Below are 22,265 nucleotides of genomic sequence, written 5' to 3'. Positions count from 1 at the left end.
AGAGATTTGAATAATCACTTGTACTATTACTTCTGATTCACTCAAAATTTTCAGGTTTTCTGCCAAAAACAAAGATATTGCCTTAGCTTCTAACCCGGGGTGGGCAAACTATGGTGAGCGTCCTGCCTGGCCCCTGAGCTCTGGGCCCGGGAGGCTCCTCCCCGGCCCCTCCCTTGCTGTCCCCCCTCTCCCGCAGCCTCAGCTTGCTCGCCCTGCTGCCGGCGCAATGCTCTGGGCGGCGGGGCTGTGAGCTCCTGCGGCAGCGCAGCTGCAGAACCCGGCCTGACCCGGTGCTCTGTGCTCCGTGGTGGCGACGTGGTCCGGCTCCAGCCGGGCGGCGCAGCTGTAGCACCGCCAGTCATCGGTGCTCCAGGCAGCGTGGTAAGGGGACACGGAGCAGGGGAGTTCGGGGTGGTGGTCAGGGGGCGGGGGTGTGGTTAGGGGTTGGGGCAGTTGGGGGGGGGGAATAGGGGGTTGAATGGGGGCAGGGATCCCCAGGGGGCAGTCAGGAAGGAGGGGGGGTTGGATGGGGCGGCAGGGGGCAGTCAGGGGAAGAGGTTCCGGGGGCAGACAGAGGACAGGGAGAAGGGGTGGTTGGATGGGGCAGAGGTCCGGGGGGGCCGTCAGGAATGAGAGGAGGGATTGGATGGGGCAGCAGGGATCCGGGGGCGGTCAGGGGACAGGGAGCGGGGGTGTGTGGATGGGGCAGGGGGCATCAGGGAACAGGAGTTGGGTGGGGCAGGAGTCCCGGGCGGGGGCGGCAGATAGGAGGTGGGAGCTGGGCCATGACCCCCTCCCCTAACCGGCCCTCCACACAATTTCTGAAACCTGATGAGGCCCTCAGGCCAAAAAGCTTGCCCGACAGTGTTCTAACCCCTTTCTGCAGAAGCAAAAAAATTCCAAAATTACATGAAAGAAAACAAAAACATGAGTACAAAGAAAGTGAGGCTGTGTAACTGCTGTAAAGGAAATTGTTTAACCATATGACTAAATTACCTCTTTCCTTCCTGCAGGCCAGCATTGTTCATTGACTCATTTCCCTCCTTCCTTTCCTCCTCACCCTTCCCTCCCTGAAGGCTGGCAAGGTCCTTACTCCAGAATAACTGTTATATTTTTGTTTACACTAATTGTTTACATTAGGTTAATCCCACCCCCTTCTTTACTTGTCAGTTTTGAAACACAATTTACTGTAACCTGTCGGCCCTCTGCTAAGCAGTAGCAGAAGTGAGGGCCTTGGAGATCGGTTTGCATTGAAGGAGAACTCAGTGATGCAATCTGCATATTTACTCAGTGCAACTTGTTTATTTACACTACATACATTAGTCTTTCTACAGAAGTGGGCACAAAAGGCACACAGGCCTCTTTCGGAAATCTCAGCCCACACACCAATACCCTGTTCCCAGAAAGTAACTCTGAACTAATTGACTCTAGTAAGGGAAACTAAGGAAGAGAACCAACTCTCATACTGTTTGCCATAGCTTTCCCCCAAACAACTTCTATCAGAAAACTAACAAAGCAGTATTTCTTCAAATATTGTACACTTCTTGTGGACTACGAAAAATAACTTATAAGGTGGTGTAACATTGTCATTTGGTGACATCTGACATTACAACATATTCTAATTACAGATTATTTGGGGGTGTGGCATTAGGAAGGAAGAACCAAAAGGGTAGTTTTAATTCTAAACAAATCTGCCTTTCAGCTGTTTGGCAGTTTTTTCTCTTTCATTTAAAATCTGATTATTTGTTTTAATTTATTAATATTATTAATAACATAATACTCATTTCTATTAATCTGATAAATCACTATGACCTGGCCAATAAAATATTCCCCTTTCTTATTTGGTGGGAACACCTCAGCTTTCAGACCTGTAGCTCATTCAGCCCAGGATAGTTATTACTTCATAAACATTCAAATTATCAGTGTTGTTATGCTGTATTGATATTACGGTAGCACACAAAGGCCACATCTGCATTCAAGAACTATTGTCTTAGGCACAACTAAAACTGCAGAATGACAAAATCCCTGCTCCAGAAATCTAGAATTACTAGGAATAAGTATCATTGTAATAAAAAAAAAACTATACTATTTCTCACTCATACCATCTTAGTGCCACACACACAAATTTGACACCCCTCCCGCTCTGAGCCCACCACCATGCAGCACCATTGTGCTGTATGAACATACAGGTAGCAATGGTACTTTTGCCAAAGAACTTACAATAAGAGATATTATATTAAAATAATTATTACAACAATATTTGTAAGAAATATAAATTTAACACTGTAAGATCTTAAATCTAAGAAATAGCACTATAATAATTAAATTACCTAGATCACAGATTATAAATAGTAGAAAATACAAACATTCCGTATTCAAATAAGCAGCAAATATTCTTCAAGTTATAAAGCTATTCTTCTATTAGCACAAATCAAAACCTAACTTTAACCTTTTAACTTTATTATTTAATCAGAATTCAGGATATTGCACTTTGACTGTGTGAGGCAATCAAGGTACATGAACAACTATTTGCCAAGGACATATTCATGTACAATTTTGACAATACAATATTATTTTTGATCTATTATTCTTAAGCAACAGTGTTCAATTTCCCATAAAGGCAATGTAAATCAAAAACGAAACAGCAGGCAAAAGTGTAAATTATTATGTTATTCTTATAAAAGCGCAGAGAATTCTATCAGAAAGACCAATATCAACAATGCATAATAGGTTCACTTTCTCTCTCGCACACACAAAGAACATAATGAAAGATAAAAATGTACTGTATGCATTGTACACACTTAGGAATAAATGTTCACAAAGATCTAATTACCAACATACATATAAGACCCCTATCACCGTGCTATCTGAGCATCTAGATATTGTTACCCTTTCTAAAAGCAGTTATTGGACAAATCCTTGCATCCACAAATTTGATTTATTACTTATTTTAAAAAAAAATCTTTATCTACAACACTTGAAGGTTTTTCAAAGAGTATATTGCATTACTGTTCATTTAATTTATTGCATTCTTTTGAATTCAAGATAATGCATATTGTACCTGTAAATGTTTTACTATATTTACAACTTCTCTGGTTGAATAAGGATAGTTAATAATTCCTTGGTCAGCCAAGCTCCTCAGTTCTCCAAAAGCAGCCACCAGTTTCTGAAGGATTGGCTCAGGAACATCCGGTCCATACTGTCTAAGCATAGCCAGTTCTGACTGTGGTTTGGGATTATCAACTGCATGGCAGCTAAAAATGTCCCCTAAAATAAAAAATATATATAGCATGCATTTAAGCCTTAATAAAAAGACAGTGTACTAATAATACTTAGATCTTAGTATCCACCTAGTATAGTTGAAAAACCCTGAAAGCCTTCAGAAAGTACTGAGGACCAACCCACTGAAAAATCAGGCCACTTGAAGTCATCTCATGCTGGTCACACAAAAACGAGGCATTCAAAAATCACTAGTCACCTCTGAAAATACAAAATTCTTAAGTCACTCTTCCTGAATAAAGAGACTGAAGGCTGAATTAGAAATGCCTGAAGGCAAGGTTGGCCGCCCCCTTCGCCCCCCCAAAAAAAGATGGAACAGGAACCTCTGACCCGTCACTGTAGTTCCCTGGAAAGGAGAACTTCTTCATGAAGTCCTGCTCTAAGCACTCTGCAGATAAGTGCTGTCTCCACAAATGCCTGTTTAGACCAGAGGAGGTAGCTTTGCAAAACTTGTTCATTACCACCTCCCCTCAGTCAAGGAGGTGGACCGGACAGTAAATTTCAGTACACAGATAATTTCTGAAGGCCTATGGAAACCAAACCTGATCCATTTGGCCATTGCATAACTGAACATCTGGAAGTCTTCCCTTGAACTCTTGAAGAGAACGGGGAAAAAAAGGGGATTTATTTCCCTGCTTCTAATCTAACTGCACCTTGAACATGGTTCTGAAGTCAAAGAGACAAGGTGTTTTCCATTCCTGGTTCAGAACTGGGAAAATCAGAAGGGAAGTGTATCTTGCCTAGGTAAAAAGGGGGCAAAATGTTGGCAAAAACTAGGACATGTATAAAGGACCAACTTGTTACTATGAAGAACCAATACGCACAGTTGTGGGAAAGTATGGAGAGCTTTACCACTGTCTTGGCTAAGGAGATCAATAGCCAGAAACCAACTTGAAGAAGAAGCAGCACAAATTGTCTGACTGAAGAAGTGTCACAGGGTGTCTGGCCTCTGGAAATGAAGGAAGTTCAGCTCCCCTGTGTTAAAACAGATGCTCCCAGTTGGACCAATTATGAGAGTGGGGCACCCCAGGGCTATAATGAGCCAGGCTCTCAGTTTGGAAGGGGGATTGCTCAGGGAGCAGGAGCAGGCACAGGCAGTGGGAACCTATTGGAGGGAAAAAGAGCCTCCAAGAAGAAAGCCTTAGGAGGTGCTTTGTTAAAGGAGTACAGGAGAATCCTGCCATAGGCCTTGAAGCAGGAGAGACCGAAAGACAAAGGGGAATGCCCCCAGGAAGTTGTAGCTCATGGTGTGCTCAAGAACTGTTTTGTTCTTTTTGCTTATATTTGGAAAATAAAAGTGTCGATTCTTCGTGGGCTGGGGACACGATACAGTCTTACAGGATGCTTGAACAGAAGATCACAAAACCTGAGGAGGATCACTTTTATAACTCACTCAATGCATCAGGGAGCTAAATGAATAGTGGAGAAAGATCAGTTATTTCAGGAGTGCTCTGATTCAAACCTAAGAGGCTTAGAGCATAGGGATGTAGGGTCATTACTGGGCCCTGCTGAAGATTACCTTGACATGAAAGCAGAGGGGTTTTGACCCCTGGAAATAGCATTAAAAGGTAGAACTAAGCTTTGGCTAGTCCGGGGCAATTATGACTAAAAGCAGTTTTCTTTAGGAGTCTCCATGTGAGCAAGAGAGAGGAAATATTTAACCATGGGAAAGTTCTATGGAATAGTAAAGACATCCTGGGCCAGTGCTGCTGGGTGAATTTCACTGAGAACAGGTCTACAACACGGACACCCCATTAGGGCTGCAAAATATTTGCGCTTCAAGACCGCTTTCCCGGAAGGGCCTTGGATTACCCTTTCCCACAGGAACTATGTGGAACTTACTTTTTTGCTGAACAGATGTCCATCCCAAACAGGGTCATGTCTGAGGCAATGAGTGTCCTGCCTTGGACCCGGAAGTAACAGATTTAGGGATCCTCTCCCCACCCCAACCACCCCACTCTTCCTCTCACCATGAGATCAAGTAAAAGAAAGAAAGCTAATGTTCTCCCACACACAATACCATTAAATATACCTGATTTACAGTGCTCCCATTTAATACAAATCACTTACCTAGTGTGCCAAAAAAATCATTTCCCAAAAAGGGAAATCCGGGTCTATTTGCTAGAACTACCATTCTAAAATCAGGATGAATTACTATTACATTTTCTCTCCCATCTACATTAGCAGGATCTGGAAAACAGATTGTTAAAAAATGTTTTAGTTTTGCCATTTATGAGCCAAACAATAGAAATCTGTACATCTTCAAAAAAACACCGAAGTCTTTATCAGCATGTTGCTCCACTATGAGAGCTCTAGGCACTATAATTATTTTGTTTCATAAACCTAGAGGAATAATCGTTCCAAGCTCAACAATGCATTGAATATCTCAGGACCAGAACAACTTGTGCCTTCAGTAAAACTTGATAAGGTTGATAGCACAAGATATATCCATAAGAAACACCCCTTGTGGAGATTTCCACACATTGCCCTGTGTGAGGCAGGGAAAGAGATCTGAGGCTTGCCCTCCTACAGAAAACGCTGTCAACAAACTTGAAGACCCCCAGGAATCTGTGAGAAGCCAGAGCCACGTGTGCAGAGAATGTGCAAACTGGCTCAGGCTGGGCTTCTCCACCTGCTCTCTGGAAGCATATCTTCATTGGTACCACAGGGAAACCTCTCACAATTACACAACCAGGATATTAATTTAAACAACTAGATACTATTTCTTTTAAATGACACCCTAGAGATTTGTGGTCACCCAGCATAATTCTAGTATTATATCACTTGAATACTGAATAATTACTTCATTCGCACTTAAATCTGTGCTCCTAATCTGTTTAAAAGAAAAACACCACCTCTATTTTCATCACACATATAGCATTGTATTGACTAACAGTGAAGATGCACTTCAAGCACAGCTCTGCTCTGAAAAGTAACTGTAAAAATTCCAATGTTTCAGTTTTTTCCTCCAATGATTTCCACTTGATGAAATTCCAATGATGAAATTTTCTCAGCTTACAAGTAAAACAGCAACAGCAACAAAAAACACACGAAGATTTTTGCTAACTGCCAGCCTGGAAAAATTTAACCTGGGATCCAAAACCTAAGATACGGATCTGACAGGCCAAAATACATTCTGAGCAATAGGACTGCACAGATGTAACCAAGAACACAATTTGGTCAAATGCATCCTTATTACTGGAAGTGATGAAGACAGAGGTCAACTTGATTTTTGAATCCCCAGCCGAGAGGGTTGCCAGTTAGTAAAAACCCCTTTTTCCCATGTAAAATAACAACTTTTCCATGGTTGTAGCCCACGAAAGCTTATGCTCTAATAAATTTGTTAGTCTCTAAGGTGCCACAAGTACTCCTGTTCTTTTCCCATGACAATAATAACTGAAACACTAACGTGGTGTCTCATGGACATGTTTACAGAGTCTCTCTGCAGAGAAGTACCACACTTAAAACTCTAATTGCTAACGTTTGCACAGCAAACATTTTTTCGACCACTAGACTCTTTTGTAGTTATGGCTTAACAAATGAAATTGCTGGAATATGGCAACATACTATGTTTTACCATGGACTATAAAAGCAACTTACTGGCAACAAGGCGCCTTCCATCCGACAGAACCATTTCTCCACTTTCCACAAGAGTTTTTAAAATACAGGTAACATTTGTAGGTGCTTTGTCAGCCTCATCGATAACCAGAATATGCCCCAACTTGACTGATTTCACCTAGAAGACAGAAGAAATGAACTGTCATATATATATATATTAATATTATACACATACACACACACACACTGCAATATTGATTTCTCAGTTTCTTGTACATTTTGTGCAAACATTTTGCATTTGTGCAAACATTTTGCATTTGCCCTCTATAAGTTAATATAGAAAAACTAACAGACAGTAAGTGATTACTAATATAATATTAAAGCATTAATAAATTGTTGCTTAAAAAACTGATGAAAGAAATGGGCACTGTTAATACCAAAAATGTGTGTTTTCAGTAGGGCTGTCAATTAATCATAGTTAACTCATGTGATTAACTCAAAAAGATTAATCACTATTAAAAAAATTAATCATGATTAATTGCAGTTTTAATCGCACTGTTAAACAATAACAGAATACCAATTGAAATTTATTATAAATATTTGTGGATGTTTTTCTACATTTTCAAATATATTGATTTCAATTATAACACAGACTACAAAGTGTACAGTGCTCACTTTGTTGTATTATTTTTATTACAAATATTTGCACTGTAAAAAGGTAAACAAAAGAAATAACATTTTTCAATTCACCTCATGCAAGTACAGTAGTGCAATCTCTTTATTGTGAAAGTGTAACTTACAAATGTAGATTTTTTTTTTGCTACATAACTGCATTCAAAACAAAACAATGTAAAACTTTAGAGCAGGGGTGGCACACGAGCTGATTTGCAGTGGCACTCACACTACCCAGGTCCTGGCCACTGGTCTGGGGGGCTCTGCATTTTAATTTAATTTTAAATGAAGCTTCTTAAACATTTTAAAAATCTTATTTACTTTACATACAACAATAGTTTAGTTATATATTATAGATTTCTAGAAAGAGACCTTCTAAAAACGTTAAAATGTATTACTGGCACGCGAAACCTTAAATTAGAGTGAATAAATGAAGACTCGGCACACCACTTCTGAAAGGTGACGACCCCTGCATTAGAGCCTACAAGTCCATTCAGTCCTACTTCTTGTTCAGCCCATCACTCAGAGAAACAAGTTTGTTTACATTTACTGGAGATAATGCTGCCCACTTTCTTATTTACAGTGTCACCTGAAAGTGAGAACAGGCATTCACATGGCACTTTTGTAGCCAGCACTGCAAGATATTTACATGCCAGATATGTTAAACATTCATATGCCCCTTCATGGTTTGGCCACTATTCCAGAGGACATGCTTCCATGCTGATGACATGCGTTAAAAAAAATAATGCATTAATTAAATTTGTGACTGAACTCCTTGGGGGATAATTGTATGTCTCCTGCTGTTTTACCCGCATTCTGCCATATATTTCGTGTTGAGGCAGTCTCAGATAACCACCCAGCACATGTTGTTCGATTAAGAACCCTTTTGCTGCAGATTTGACAAAACACAAAGAAGGTACCAACATGACATTTCTAGGAATAGATACAGCACTCAACCCAAGGTTTAAGAACCTGAAGTGCCTTCCAAAATCTGAGAGGGATTAGATGTGGAACATGTTGTCAGAAGTCTTAAAAGAGCAACACGGCGATGCACAAACTACAGACCCTGAACCACCAAAAAAGAAAATCAACTTTCTGTTGATGGCATCTGACTCAGATGATGAAAATGAATGTGCGTCAGTCTGCACTGCTTTGGATCATTATTGAGCCGAACCTGTCATCAGAATGGAAGCAAACCTCTGAGAAAAGTATTACAATACTCCTTTAATAAGCCCCAATCCTGTATAGTTTACTGAGAATTGACTATTGCAGATTTACTTCTGTTTAAATATGTATACGCGTGCATGCACAATCACACATATGTAGCTATATGTATGTGTATACACAAACACAATGAATTGAAATAAAACACATTTTAGTCTTGTGTATGAACCCCAGCTTTGTTTTCCTTTGTATTTTGTAATTAAAAATAGGTAAGTTATATATTACACCTAAGGCTGTGAATCTGTGATGGAAATCACAGAAGACATGGACTCCGTGACTTTCTGGGACCTCCGTGACTTCTGCAGTGGACAGTGCGACTGGCCCAAGGGCCACCTGAGCAGCTGGGGCAGCCCCTAGGGAGCTGCACCGGCCGCTGCTCAGGCACCCCCCCCCCTCAGCAGCAGGAGTTTGGGTGTGGGAGGGGGCTCAGGGCTGGGGCAGGGGGTTGGGGCACGGGAGGGGGTTCGGGGTGCAGGCTCTGGGGTGCAGGCTCTGGGCAGCGCTTACCTCATGGACCTCCCTGGAAGTGGCAACATGTCCCTCCCTTGGCAGCCTCCACCCGTAAGCGCCACCCCCGCAGCTCCCATTGGCCACGTTTCCTGGCCGATGGTGGCTGCAGAGCCAGTGCTCAGGGCAGGGACAGCGTGCAGAGCCCCCATGGCCACGCCTCCACCTAGGAGCCGAGAGACATGTCGCTACTTCCGGGGAGCTGCGCGGAGTGTGGTAGAGAGCCTGCCAGCACCGCTGTCCCCCCAGCACCAGTGGGGGTCCTGGGCTGCCCCCCCTGAGCACCCGTGGCACCCCAGGGCTGCCCCCTGCCCCAGAGCGCCTGATTTAGTCAGGGGTATATAGTACAAGTCGTGGGCAGGTCATGGGCCATGAATTTTTGTTTATGCCCATGACCCGTGCATGACTTTTACTAAAAATACCTATGCCTAAAATGTAGCCTTAATTACAGCCAAGATTTTAAAAATTGGATGCCTAAAGTTAGTCTCCTAAATCCATGTTCAGGCACCTAAATCAGTGGCCTGATTTTCAAGAGCTGAACTCTCGGCAACTCTCACTAACTTCCAGTGTTCTTCCAACAGACAGTCAATGGAAACTGTTGAGTGTTCAGTATTTTGAAAAATTAAACTACTGATCTTGGTGTGTGAATATGGACTTGGAAGTCTAACTACAGGCTCCCATGTAAAAAATTTTTTTTAACATATATATTATTGAAGACTACCTCTGAATTCTGTCTAGCTAATGGAGTGGATGTGTGGGCAAATGCTGCGGGGAGAGAAGGCCTCATCTATCATACTAGAACCCGAACTCTGTGAATGGCATGACATGCAGAAACAAATTCTCTTGCATATGCGCACACCATGTGCCTGTGCATGAATGGTGGCTGTTTGTGCACACATGGAAAAGGCTTTGCCAACATGCAATGCATTGGCATGTATGGAGGAAGAGCAGCAGGTGATACTGAAATGAAGAAGGAATGCTAGAAGAGGATGAAGAGATGCCACTGCTCTGGGGTGAGGGTGAGGTGAAGCTGCCGTGACAGACAAGAGTGATACTGTTAAAGCAGAACCAGGTGGAAGGGGGTGCTGCAGCTGGGAGGGAGATGAGGAAGTTCGGCAGGACCAGATTCTGCTGATTGGAGGTGAGGTGTGATGAAAACTGTAGCTAACATAAGCAGTCTGGGTCCTGATTGCTTGGGAGGATGGAGCAGAAGGCAGTAAAGGGTATAGGGAGTGGGGCACAGGTGTCAGGAGGCTGAGTCACTGGGTATGTAGGATGTGTGTTTAGAAACTGGAAGGGAAACATCGGAAAATTTCAGTACATCAAGTAATTCCAAAATTAAATAAATAATATGCTCCTTCTGCATATCAGATACACCAAGATCCCAGAATACTACACTGATTGGCTTGTGACACACAAAATGTACGTGAAATAAACAATAAGAAGTTGTCCAATACTGCCAATAATGTCTTGCCATATTTGATTCTGTTGCTGAATTATAATATTCTCATGAAAGTTTACAGTACCCAGACCACAGGGATAAGAATGTTATAACTTAGTCCATTATTCCTTGGCCTTTGTGGAGCCTCCAATATATTTTTTAACATTGTTTTATAAATGAAAATAGATTTTCAAATCTACAAATATAATTTAAATACTGACCAGTGGTGAGTCTTCATATGTAATACGGCCATCTGTAACGGAAGGCTGCAGAGTAAGGCTCTGTACAGTGGTATCCCTGAGATTTAAAAAAATACAATTGGAAACAAAATAAAACTGACTTTTAGTCATAAACTAAAAGGAAAAAAAATAAAATTGAAAGCCCTATTTGGGAGCAATACTGCAGAATTTTCTCTCCTGTAACAGGAAAAGCAATGATAAATGAAAAGCCCACAAACCATTATGCACCAGAGTACAGAAACTCATGGAACCAATGTACAGGGTTGAGTAACAGTGATGTCATGTACGAAGAGTAATTTTATTTTTAAACTTCATGAGGTAACAAAGTGGTAGGTGCCTGCGCGCCCTAGAGAGCCTGACTTTTCCACTCCACTTTCTAAGACCCATAAGAAGAAGTGTACTGAGGATGATTAGAGAGACCATTGCCATGATCCCTAATTGGTCAGAGAAGTTACTGTTTAGCAATCTCTCTTCCTCACTCAAGGTTTTCATAGCAATTCCTTGCCCCTTTGAACCTGGGAAGTGAGAAATCTAAACACTGAACCCCACCTCTCCCATATGGAAGTGAAACGTGCTACCACTAGTTCTGGGTAAAGCATGCATGTTTTAAACTATAATTTTCAGGAAAAACATTTCCAAATGTCAAAGAAATCCCCTCAGATAAAGCAAACTGCTTAGCAGTGTCAAAGTGAAGTCCAGTTAATATTTTAATTGCCCTGCTCCATACTACTATCTCCAAGAGGAAGTGAGATTAGAAAAAAATAGTTCTGACCAGAAAATAGTTCATTTTTCAATTTTTACTATCTGAACTGCACCAGATGGAATAACTATTTACTAGCACTTGATACATCATTGTATCATAAAGTGCTAAAGTTAGTTGTTGTTTTTTGCTTTTTAATGTTTAGTGTTCCTTTCTTTCCAAAATAACATACATTTAGGGAGGTTTTTTTTAAAACAGTCTGATGAAAATGTGTGGAGAGTATACCCTTTAATTTCAGTTAGTACAATCGACTTCAATTAAAACTAAATGTGCAGCAAATGAAGAACAAGTTGTAGTTCAGGAAGGTCAAACACAATATCTCTTTATCTGATTAAACCACAAACCTTATTATGAGATCTGATTTAACAAAAATCACGCTCACCTTCATAGCCATCTACTGAACCAGAATTATTTGCTTAACCTAAGGTTATTCGTCACTCAAAACTTCAACCTTAGATTTATCTTCGGATTTTGTAACACATTTGTAAAAACCAGCAAGAACTCAGATAGGCTTCATAGACACAGGAAATCAAATATAGCATTGTTTGTAGTAAACTGTAAAATGGAAAGCATCCAATTATAGCTTAAATCTGGAAGTAGTTAACATCCAAATCTGTCAGTAGCATTTCTATCCCCAACAACTACTGCCTTATTTAATAAAGATCATAATTGATCTGCCCTAAGGTCTCTGCTAAAAACAAAACAAAAAACCCCAAGCAAGACCATAATAAAAACACAAACTGCTAATTAAATCTTTGCAGCGGGGTATTTTTTTTACAGATAAATGTTACATGAAACATCACTTTCCTACTACCTTAACCCATTTCTGTCTTGCACAGAGAAATCAATACTAGATGCAGCAACAACTTCAAAGAATAAAAGGTTTCCATAATATTTCCTTGGTTGATCACCGATTATTTGTGATATAGGCCAAATTCCCAGATGCTGTAATTTGGCATAAATCCTTTGAAGTTATAATCTTTAGTCCAAAACCATAGTGCCTTAAGGGTACAAGCATTTTATGACACGTAAACCATGCCAGTCAAGGACTAGAACACACACATCCAGTGATCAATTAAATGAGTTTTCATGAGTGGTTTGAAGGATAAAAGGGAAGATACTTATATACTAACAGGACTATTCAAAGCATAAAAGGGTACACAACAAAGGCACAAATATGGGAGCACCACAGGAACAGGAGACAAATTGAGCAATCAGGAGGAAAGCCTGGACAAAACATGAGGCACAGGGGAGGCGGTTACAGAAGGCTTTGAAGACTACAAGTCTGACCTTCATAAAAAAGGAGTGGGAACCACTGCAAAGACAAAAGAGGTGGGGAGATATACAGTGGTATTATGAATGGGCATAAGAGGGTATGCGCAGAACTGGAAAAGAGGAAAGACAAGAGACCAATAAGTGCAATCAGTGTAAGTAAGAACAGTGTATCAGCTGGTTGTAGTTAATCATATGGCTCCAGTTTGAAACATCTGATATATTAAAAAATAGTCCCCATCTACAGAGTGCTCAAATCATGCTTTATGTCATGCTAATTAACATAACTCCTCATAACAACATAATTTTCAGCTTAATTTTCTCGTGAAGATAAGGAAATCAAAATGAGGTAGGATCAGAGTCTAAAATACGGAAAGAACAAGTCAAAAATGACTTAGACAAGTTAGATGTCTTCAAATCACCAGGGCCTGATGAAATGCATCGTAGAATACTCAAGGAGCTGACTGAGGAGATATCTGAGCCATTAGCAATTATCTTTGAAAAGTCATGGAGGACGGGAGACATTACAGAAAACTGGAAAAGGACAAATATAGTGTCCATCTATAAAAAGAGAAATAAGGACAACCCGGGGAATTACAGACCAGTCAGCTTAACTTCTGTACCCGGAAAGATAATGGAGCAAATACTTAAATCAATTTGCAAACACCTAGAAGATAATAAAGTGATAAATAACAGTCAGCATGGATTTGTCAAGAACAAATCATGTCAAACCAACCTGAGAGCTTTCTTTGACAGGGAAACAACCCTTGTAGATAGGGGGGAAGTGGTAGATGTGGTATAACTTGACTTTAGTAAGGCTTTTGATACTGTCTCACATGACCTTCTCATAAACAAACTAGGGAAATACAACCTAGATGGAGCTACTATAAGATGGGTGCATAACTGGTTGGAAAATCATTCCCAGAGAGTAGTTATCAGTGGTTCACAGTCATGCTGGAAGGGCATAAAGAGTGGGGTCCCGCAGGGATCGGTTCTGTTCAATATTTTCATCAATGATTTAGGTAATGGCATAGAGAGTACACTTATATAGTTTGCAGATGATACCAAGCTGGAAGGGATTGCAAGTGCTTTGGAGGATAGAATTAAAATTCAAAATGATCTGGACAAACTGGAGAAATGGTCTGAAGTAAATAGGATGAAATTCAATAAGGTCAAATGCAAAGTACTCCACTTAGGAAGGAACAATCAGTTGCACAAATACAAAATGGGAAATGAGAGCCTAGGAAGGAGTACTGCGGAAAAGGATCTGTAGGTCATAGTGGATCACAAGGTAAATATGAGTCAACAATGTAATGCTGTTGCAAAAAAAAGCAAATATCATTCTGGACTGCATTAGCAGGAGTATTGTAAGCAAGACACGAGAAGTAATTCTTCCGCTCTACGCCGCGCTGATTAGGCCTCAAATGGTGTCCAGTTCTGAGCACCACATTTCAGGAAAGATGTGGAAAATTGGAGAAAGTCCAGAGAAGAGCAACAAAAATGATTGAAGGTCTAGAAAACATGACCTATGAGGAAAGATTGAAAAAATTGGATTTGTTTAGTCTGGAGAAGAGAAGACTGAGAGGGGCCATGATAACAGTTTTCAAGTACATAAAAGGTTGTTACAAGGAGGAGAGAGAAAAATTGTTCTTCTTAACCTCTGAGATAGGACAGGAAGCAATGGGCTTAAATTGCAGCAAGAGTGGTTTAGGTTGGACATTAGGAAAAACTTCCTGTCAGAGTGGTTAAGAACTCGAATAAATTGCCTAGGGAGGTTGTGGAATCTCCATCATTGGGGATTTTTAAGAGCAGGTTGGACAAACATCTGTCCAGGATGCTCTAGATAATACTTAGTTCTGCCTTGAGTGTAGGGGACTGAACTAGATGACCTCTTGAGGTCCCTTCCAGTTCTATGATTCTATGATTCTAAAATAATTGTAGAATTGTTCCTACTGGCATGCAGGAGTTATAGCATGTACATAACACATTCCAATATCTCCTGATAAAAAAAGTAAATCTGAAGAAAGATAGTTTGCATGGCATTAGAAAGTACCCAGGATAGCCACAAAGCAATTTCCAAACCTCTTCTCAATTCCCTGGCTATTCTCCATTCCTTCCCTTTTCACAATATTTTCAAAAAGTATTTTGGGGACTTGCAGTTAATCAGGAAAGCTAAATGTCTGGCATAGCCCAGAATTAATTCTAGTGATTTCCCTCCTGTCCCGCAGATCAGTATAACCAAATCCAGTATGCCAAAATCCAATATTTTCTTAGCATACCAGGTGCAGTAGATATTAACAACCTGTCAGTCTGCTGGCATTAGTCTTTCCTTTCATAAACATAAAACATGCAGTTAGGCTTCAATAATTTCCACTTTTCTTCAATAAATTTAATGTGGATTACATGACAGAAAACATATACAAAACAGACTCAAGTCTTTCAGAAAATCTCCATCTTGTACTGAACTACATTAAGGTAGAGACATACACATTAAGTGACTACAGTCGAACCTTAGTTACAAACACCAGAGTTACAAACTGACCAGTCCACCACTCACCTCATTTGGAACCAGAAATACACAATCAGGCAGCAGCAGAGACCAAAAAACAAAACAAAACAAAAAACCAAACAACAAAAAGTACAGTGCTGTGTTAAATATAAACTACTAAAAAAAATAAAGGGAAAGCAGCATTTTTCTTCTGCATAGTAAAATTTCAAAGCTGTATTAAGTCAATGTTCAGTTGTAAACTTTTGAAAGAACAACTATAATGTTTAGTTCAGCGTTATGAACAACCTCCATTCCCAAGGTGTTCGTAACTCTGAGGTTCTACTGTATGCTATATTTGAGACTTCTCAACATTGCTGACTAGATTTTTTAAAGCTAAAACTATGAATAACTGGCATTCCTGTCACCAGGTTGCAGAATTTCACTCCCCACATCAAATGACCTAAACTCGCAGTTTCCCTAGCTGATGTTTACTAATTAGTACCTCTCAACATTAGCAAGGCTCTCACAGAGACATGAGCAACGGAGCCTTGCAGCCTCATCACGCTCCGCACAGAAGCAAGGAAGTGGGAACATAGGAGTAGGTGAGAAAAATGGTCTAATAAATTGTCATCCTGTTTAACTGAGACAATTAGTTGTGTCCTATTAAAAGCAGAAACTGAAATGATGTAGTGTCATTTCCTACTGGCTTATTTTTGCCTCTACAAAAAGAAAAACCCATCAGCTCTTCTCGATCATGATGCTGCTGGGTTCATGACGGTGTCTCCAAAACTCTTGTGGACATTTTTTTCCTTACTCCATCCCACTGAGTTTTGCCTAGACATGTTTTCCTTCTGGTAGCTAAGCATTGCTGCTGGTGCTTTGTTTAGCCCAGACTGATTTTTTTCTGGAGTTTACACATTTGTTCAACACTAACTTGTCTCAATTAGTTACAATCCTGATTTTGATTCCTAGCATCCAGTGGAGTAGCTGTAAGACCTTGGAAAATCCCACTAGCAGAAGCACTTATTGAACAGATTGTTTGATCAAGTACTGGTTAGAAGAAAAGGTAATCCCTCTGCTGACTCTCTGACCATTTTCTTTAAAACTATGTTAGTCTTACAAAAATAATCTATTTTGGAAAAAAGATTCTTGCTAGGGTATATTTAATTACCTTAATTAATGCAATTACCATGCCCATTCAATCCTGCTGGCAATTTAAGCACTGAGACTAACCAGGGCGCCAATTAGTGCTAAATGCAATATTGCCTTTTTTAAATGCAGTCACTCCTTCACTAAGGGACTGGATCAAAATCACTACTTATCTCAAACAGGCCACCAAAGGACTGGAACAAAATGACTACCTATTTCACACAGGTCACCAACCATATTGGTCATCATTACCAATCTGGATCATAATTCAAATCAGTCAACTAGAGAAAGTCTCCAAATTTCCAATTTCCCCAAGATATTAAGTCCTGTAAGCAACTTATTTGAAAATAAGTGGAAAATTTGTTACTTTCTGGGACTAACTTCTTCCCCCACTGCAAGACTACTGGGTTGATCCTCTCTTACTGCAAATACCGGGGGCAGTACAGATTTGTTCATCAGGTCTGTGGCTTAGCCACATTCCTTCCACCCTCGCTCCAGATGAATATTTCTAAAGCTGTTTGGAAATGCTAAATCCTTATTAATAGATGAATAAGGAATTGCTGTTTAATATTAAACTATAGGAATGGAACCTGAAGGAGCCATGTAAAAGACTTAACTTGAGTGGGCAAGGCTATGGGGAGAGATCAGTCCCAGATGGGGTATCACTGAGTAACAAATTTTCCATTCTGGATCCTGACCTCTTCCCCATTCTGAGACATATGCAATGTAAGGAAAAATTGGTTGAGGAGGAGGAGGGAAAGAGAGAGAGAAGTAGGACAAAAGAATAATGTTCTCTCTTCCCTAGAATTGGTATTATTCGTGTATTCTGAGCACCTTCTTGCTGAATGATGTTTCCACAGAGGAATGAATGTCAAGCTAGTAATGCTTTATAGAAGCATTGATGGTGTCCAGGTGACAGCTTTAGATTTCTTCTGTAGCGGCTGATGTATTTTCCACCTCGGACATTACCAGGGAAGTGTTTGAACAAGCTCTGATCCCTTTTATAATTGGCTTACATTCAGCTAACAGAAAAATAAGCATATGACACTGTTTAACTGAGATGGGAGAGTCAGAGGTCGAGGGTATGTTGTAAGGAATCCAGAACAAACATCTGGTTTCACTAGGGTTAATCTTTTTATCTTGAAAACAGCAGGAGAATTTTGTCCAAATCCTTGTGTAGGCTGAGAGGGTGGAATGTTAAGAGAATCTCTTTGGGAAATTATCCCTTATCATTTAGGATCTACTGCTCAACCGTCAAATTATTAGGCTCAGGTAGACTAAATTTAGATACAGGAACAGGCCATGTGATTCAAGATCCAGCCTGCTAGGATTCCTGCTAGGAAGATGGAAGGGAGGCCTCTCAGACAGCTGCCTCCTCTCCAGCTGGAGGTGATGAGATTGACCACTGTTTCTTCCTTTTTTATCTTTCAAATCACATTTCCTAGTAGTGAAAGGGGAGAAAGCAGAGGACCTGATTCGGCCATTTATTGAGGCAGAATGTATGTTCCTTCCAGTGTACTTTGGTCTGCTTTCATGATTAATAATAGTCTCATCGTTGTATTTCAGCTGAACACAAATAAGTCATTCTGGGGTGACCGAGGTTGGAGAAATATTTATTAGTTCAGGGACTGTTTTGAGTTGTCTAATTGCTGAGGGCTAAGCTACTCCATTCTTGTGTTTAGTATCCCCCGATTGCTGTCTTCTCTGGGAAGTTGATGCTCTGGAGCCTGTGTGACCTTAACCCCGTTCTCTGTGTGCACTTATAATTATATCCCTAAGATTCCTCAGCCAGGCTATTATCACTATTTCAGCAACACATTTTACTTGTTTGGCATCAGCAGAACTACTTGTGCTATAAAAGGTACAACTCAGCATGAGGAAGGTGGCAGAACCAAGCTGTAGCGGGGTGGTAACCCCGCTCCGGTCCAGAGGGGGCTGTGGCTGGAGAAAGCAGCTTTTAGGCTGAGCTGATTGGGGGAAGTGGCTGCAGCTAGGGCCACGCCCCAAACAGACTCAGCTGGCCCTATAAAGGCCAGGGCAGCCAGAAGCTCAGCAGTCTCTCTCTGAGTGCAGAGAGAGACGGGCCTGGCTGCAGCAAGCTAGGGATAGCGTACCCGAGTGGAGCAGGGCTGGGGACAGGCTGAGGAGCTGGGGAGCTCCAGCGTGGGTAGCCCCAGGCTGCGGCCTAGCGGAAGGCCAAGGGGTACTGGGGGTTGTAGAGGGCAGCCCAGGGCTAGGCCAAGGCAGCAGGTCCAAACCCTCCTTGCCAGTGATGAGTAGCCTATACTGCAGTCTGCCCCAGGGAGCGGGGGCTAGTTGGTGACTGGCAGTGGCCTAATGCTGAGGCAAGGTGGGGATAGTGGGTGGGGGTTCCCCTGGGAGGAGAGACCTAGCGTGTGGGTACTGCCAGGGGCAGCACCCAGAGCAAGGGGGACCGGGGTCCTGGGAGGACACAGGAGCCGGGAAGGAGAGGACAGGTGGATCACGGGCCTGCAGAGGGCACTCCAGAGGCTGGAGAGCTAATTCCCTGGACGACCAGCAGGAGGTGCCGCATGGGGTGAGTCGGCTCCTCTTACACAAGCCCATAGAAACTATATGTCAAATTAACCTTTCCAATCAATGTGCCATCTTCAAATGGGGAAATTATATATCCCCTCCCTGCCATTTTTTTAATTAAATTATAATGAAATCATCTCACCCTAATTGCTAACTCCTCAATGTGGGAGATGTCCTTCTACAACTCCCACATTGTGTGTAAGAACATGTTTCACTCAGTGAACAGCTGGAAACACTTAGATCAACTTGAGAGGAAAGTGAATATCTCTGCCTTTCTATCCTAATTGTATTTCTCCATGACTGCCAAACAGCAGCAAATTCAAGCCGAATTCAGCTTCTAACAAGGTAAATAAACTCTCTAGCAGCTGGAATCTGCCAATTTCAGTGCCAGTCAGTCAGACAGTTTATGAAAGGCTAGTGATGGGAATCGAAAACATAAGCTTGGACGAATGCTTGCAAGTCGTACACTGCAACATTACAATGACTGAAAACATACACAAAAATGGAAATAACAGTTACATGATAGTCACTGCTTCAATGCAGTGAAGAGAAATGAAGAGAAACTTATATCACAAAGGTACTATTGTTAATGTTTATTTCCCATCTCATAAATTGTTCAAAGAATAAAGCACAGTTTTAAGCTATTTTGTTCAGTGATGAATGAACAAATATAATAATAGTTTAGACATGCATTTCTACTACTCAAATTCATAACAAAGAACAGATATTTATTCTTTATATGTCTGCATAGATTACAACAACAATGACACTTTCAACTGGTACATCAAGTATAATATTGTCACTTAACATTTCTTCCTCACTTTGGCATAATTGTCTATAAATGTATATAACTGAACCCAAAACCTAAAACTCTATAAGAGAACAATTTAAGAAATTCTCAGGGACATTAGTACAAAAATGTTTTTTCTGTGATTGATTACCTGAAAAATTCAATGTAGTTGTAGCCATGTTGGTCCCAGGAGAAGAAGACAGAAGATAGGTGACGTAGTATATTTTATTGGGCCAACATCTATTGGTGAGAGAGACAAGCTTTCAAGCCCTACTGAGCTGCTCTTTGTGGCTTGGAAGCTTGTTTCTCTCACCAACGGTACTTGTAAAATGGACAGACCTGCCAAACTCAAGTAAACATGCAGATATATTGTGCCATTTAAAGTGTACCCTGCTGTCCTAGATTCTAACTACCCCGGTAAGAGAAAGATGCCCATCAAACATCAGCTTGCAAGAACAGCTATATCTTAATTCTACTATATAAGCTGTCTTGGACCACTAAAGCTCTTCTTTCTTAAATCAACTTTTTAATTTAAAATTTTAAAAAAATCTGAAGTCAAAGCTTAAAGGGTAATTTTAAATTACCCCAACTGGGAACGCAGATAATTAGATTTATAATGATTATGTGATCTGTAAAGAGGGGAAAGAAAATTAACATCAAAAGATTAACACACAATTTATACTAAGTGTTGCTTGTAGGGACACCAAAAGATCATCCCCCCCCCCCCATTCATTTGATTGTTAAAGATCTCAAAATAATTATGTTTATTTTGAAAAAGACAGCATGTGTGTCAAGTCAGTCTCTTCTTTTTAAAATTGGCATACTTCAGCAGTTTATCAGTGAAGTGGAAAAGGCACAAGACACACAGTATAGCTTTTCAAAACAGGAATTAATATCATCCCTTTAATCATCAATCCCTAAAACAAATATATTAGCTATGACAGGGAGTTGCAGTAGTAGCAGTGTAGATTCTCAGCCAAAAAAAAACAACCCTTCAAAAATAGGGAAGGCCAGCAACAAAGCAGTGAAAGTAATTTTAAATAATAGTAAGAACGTCTTCCAAATACCTAACATTGCTATATCCATCTAATATTGGTATTTTGTTACCAGTGACAAATATACTATGTCAAATCATTTACCAGCAAAGCCACTATGCACCTTAGCACATCCACACACAAACAGTGGGGGAAAAGGAGAAAGAAGTTTTTTGAAATTTCAGTTAGTAGATAGCAAAGAATGAACTGAAGTCTTAATATGGTTAGTTAAAGGAGCACCCTGACTAAACCTGCTTCTATATTTCTATTCAGTTAAAAGGAGGGAGGGAGAGAGGGATTCTACAACCTCTAGTTCCATGAAAAGGTACAGTAGTCTATATTCTCAAAGACAGCCTTCCAGAGGAGAGTATAGAGAACAACTATGTCCCAAACTAAAGCCAAGAGCATGAAGTAGCTATGATTTTCAGCCCCCCACCCCCTCTCTTTCTGGGTACTGACATTTCAATTTTCCAGGAAGATATTTTTAGGGAGAGTTCTCTCAAGACAGAGACAGCCAGACACTCTAAAGTTCTCAAGCAGCATTTTTCTTACTCTTCCTACCTGTAAATTTTGATTATCAAAAGACATATTTTTTCAACAATTAGGGTATGTATGGTGAAATCGATGTTTATAGACACTTACTGACAAATCTAATGCTTCCAAGCCTACAGATATTTTAAAACGTGGTGTCTCCCCAAAACCATATACCTCTCACCCTTTTTTTTCCCCCCATGACTCAGGATACTATATTCAAGAGTTCAAGACAGTAGATAAAAGAGGAACACCAGGGTTTCTATGGTTTTGCAACTATATTCAACTACATAGAGTTTCTTTACTCATATAATCTGATCTAAGATGGGTTTTTAAAACTATACTTTGGAAATATGGATATTCTGGCATGGTCAGACACAGCCAAAGATTTTAGTGAGAAGAATGGACCGGTTTCAAATTGCATAGTTGCTCAATTTGGTTGAATCTATTACTGAAAACGTAGCTATGAAAGTGTGCTTCCATTCATCACTGAATTCTTCGTACCCTTCTTTAACAGAAATCCAGAATTCCTGGTTTCTTAGATTTGAAAACTTAACCTTCTGCACAGGGCCGGCCCAAAACTTTTTGGCATCTGAGGCGGGGAGCTCAAATGACACCTCCATACTCCCTTGCTTGGGCCAAAACTTTGAAAGGTCTCAATTCTGCCTTGCTCCTGTTCTACTCCTCTCATGGTACTGCTCTGCTACCCACCAACTTAAAATGCCTTGTTCAAAATTTTTAAGTAACACTTAACTTTCAAACGCC

General features: G+C 40.6%; 1 protein-coding gene across 1 annotated transcript in view; it reads right to left on the bottom strand.

The window, feature by feature from the left end:
* Positions 1-22,265, bottom strand: part of LOC112103175 (von Willebrand factor A domain-containing protein 8) — a 255,098-nt gene that overhangs the window by 102,151 nt on the left and 130,682 nt on the right. The window contains exons 20-23 of the mRNA XM_029911809.1: positions 10,903-10,978; positions 6,880-7,015; positions 5,350-5,469; positions 3,062-3,267 (exon numbers count right to left, since the gene is read on the bottom strand). Of these exons, the coding sequence (XP_029767669.1) occupies positions 3,062-3,267; positions 5,350-5,469; positions 6,880-7,015; positions 10,903-10,978 (538 nt within the window). The remainder of the gene's footprint in view (positions 1-3,061; positions 3,268-5,349; positions 5,470-6,879; positions 7,016-10,902; positions 10,979-22,265) is intronic.

Source organism: Terrapene carolina, unplaced genomic scaffold (assembly GCF_002925995.2).
Source record: "Terrapene carolina triunguis isolate 2854851 unplaced genomic scaffold, T_m_triunguis-2.0 Scaffold18, whole genome shotgun sequence".
Taxonomy (NCBI): Eukaryota; Metazoa; Chordata; order Testudines; family Emydidae; genus Terrapene; species Terrapene triunguis.
Note: the sequence above shows the minus strand (reverse complement) of the source record. Positions and strands in the feature narration are given on the sequence as shown.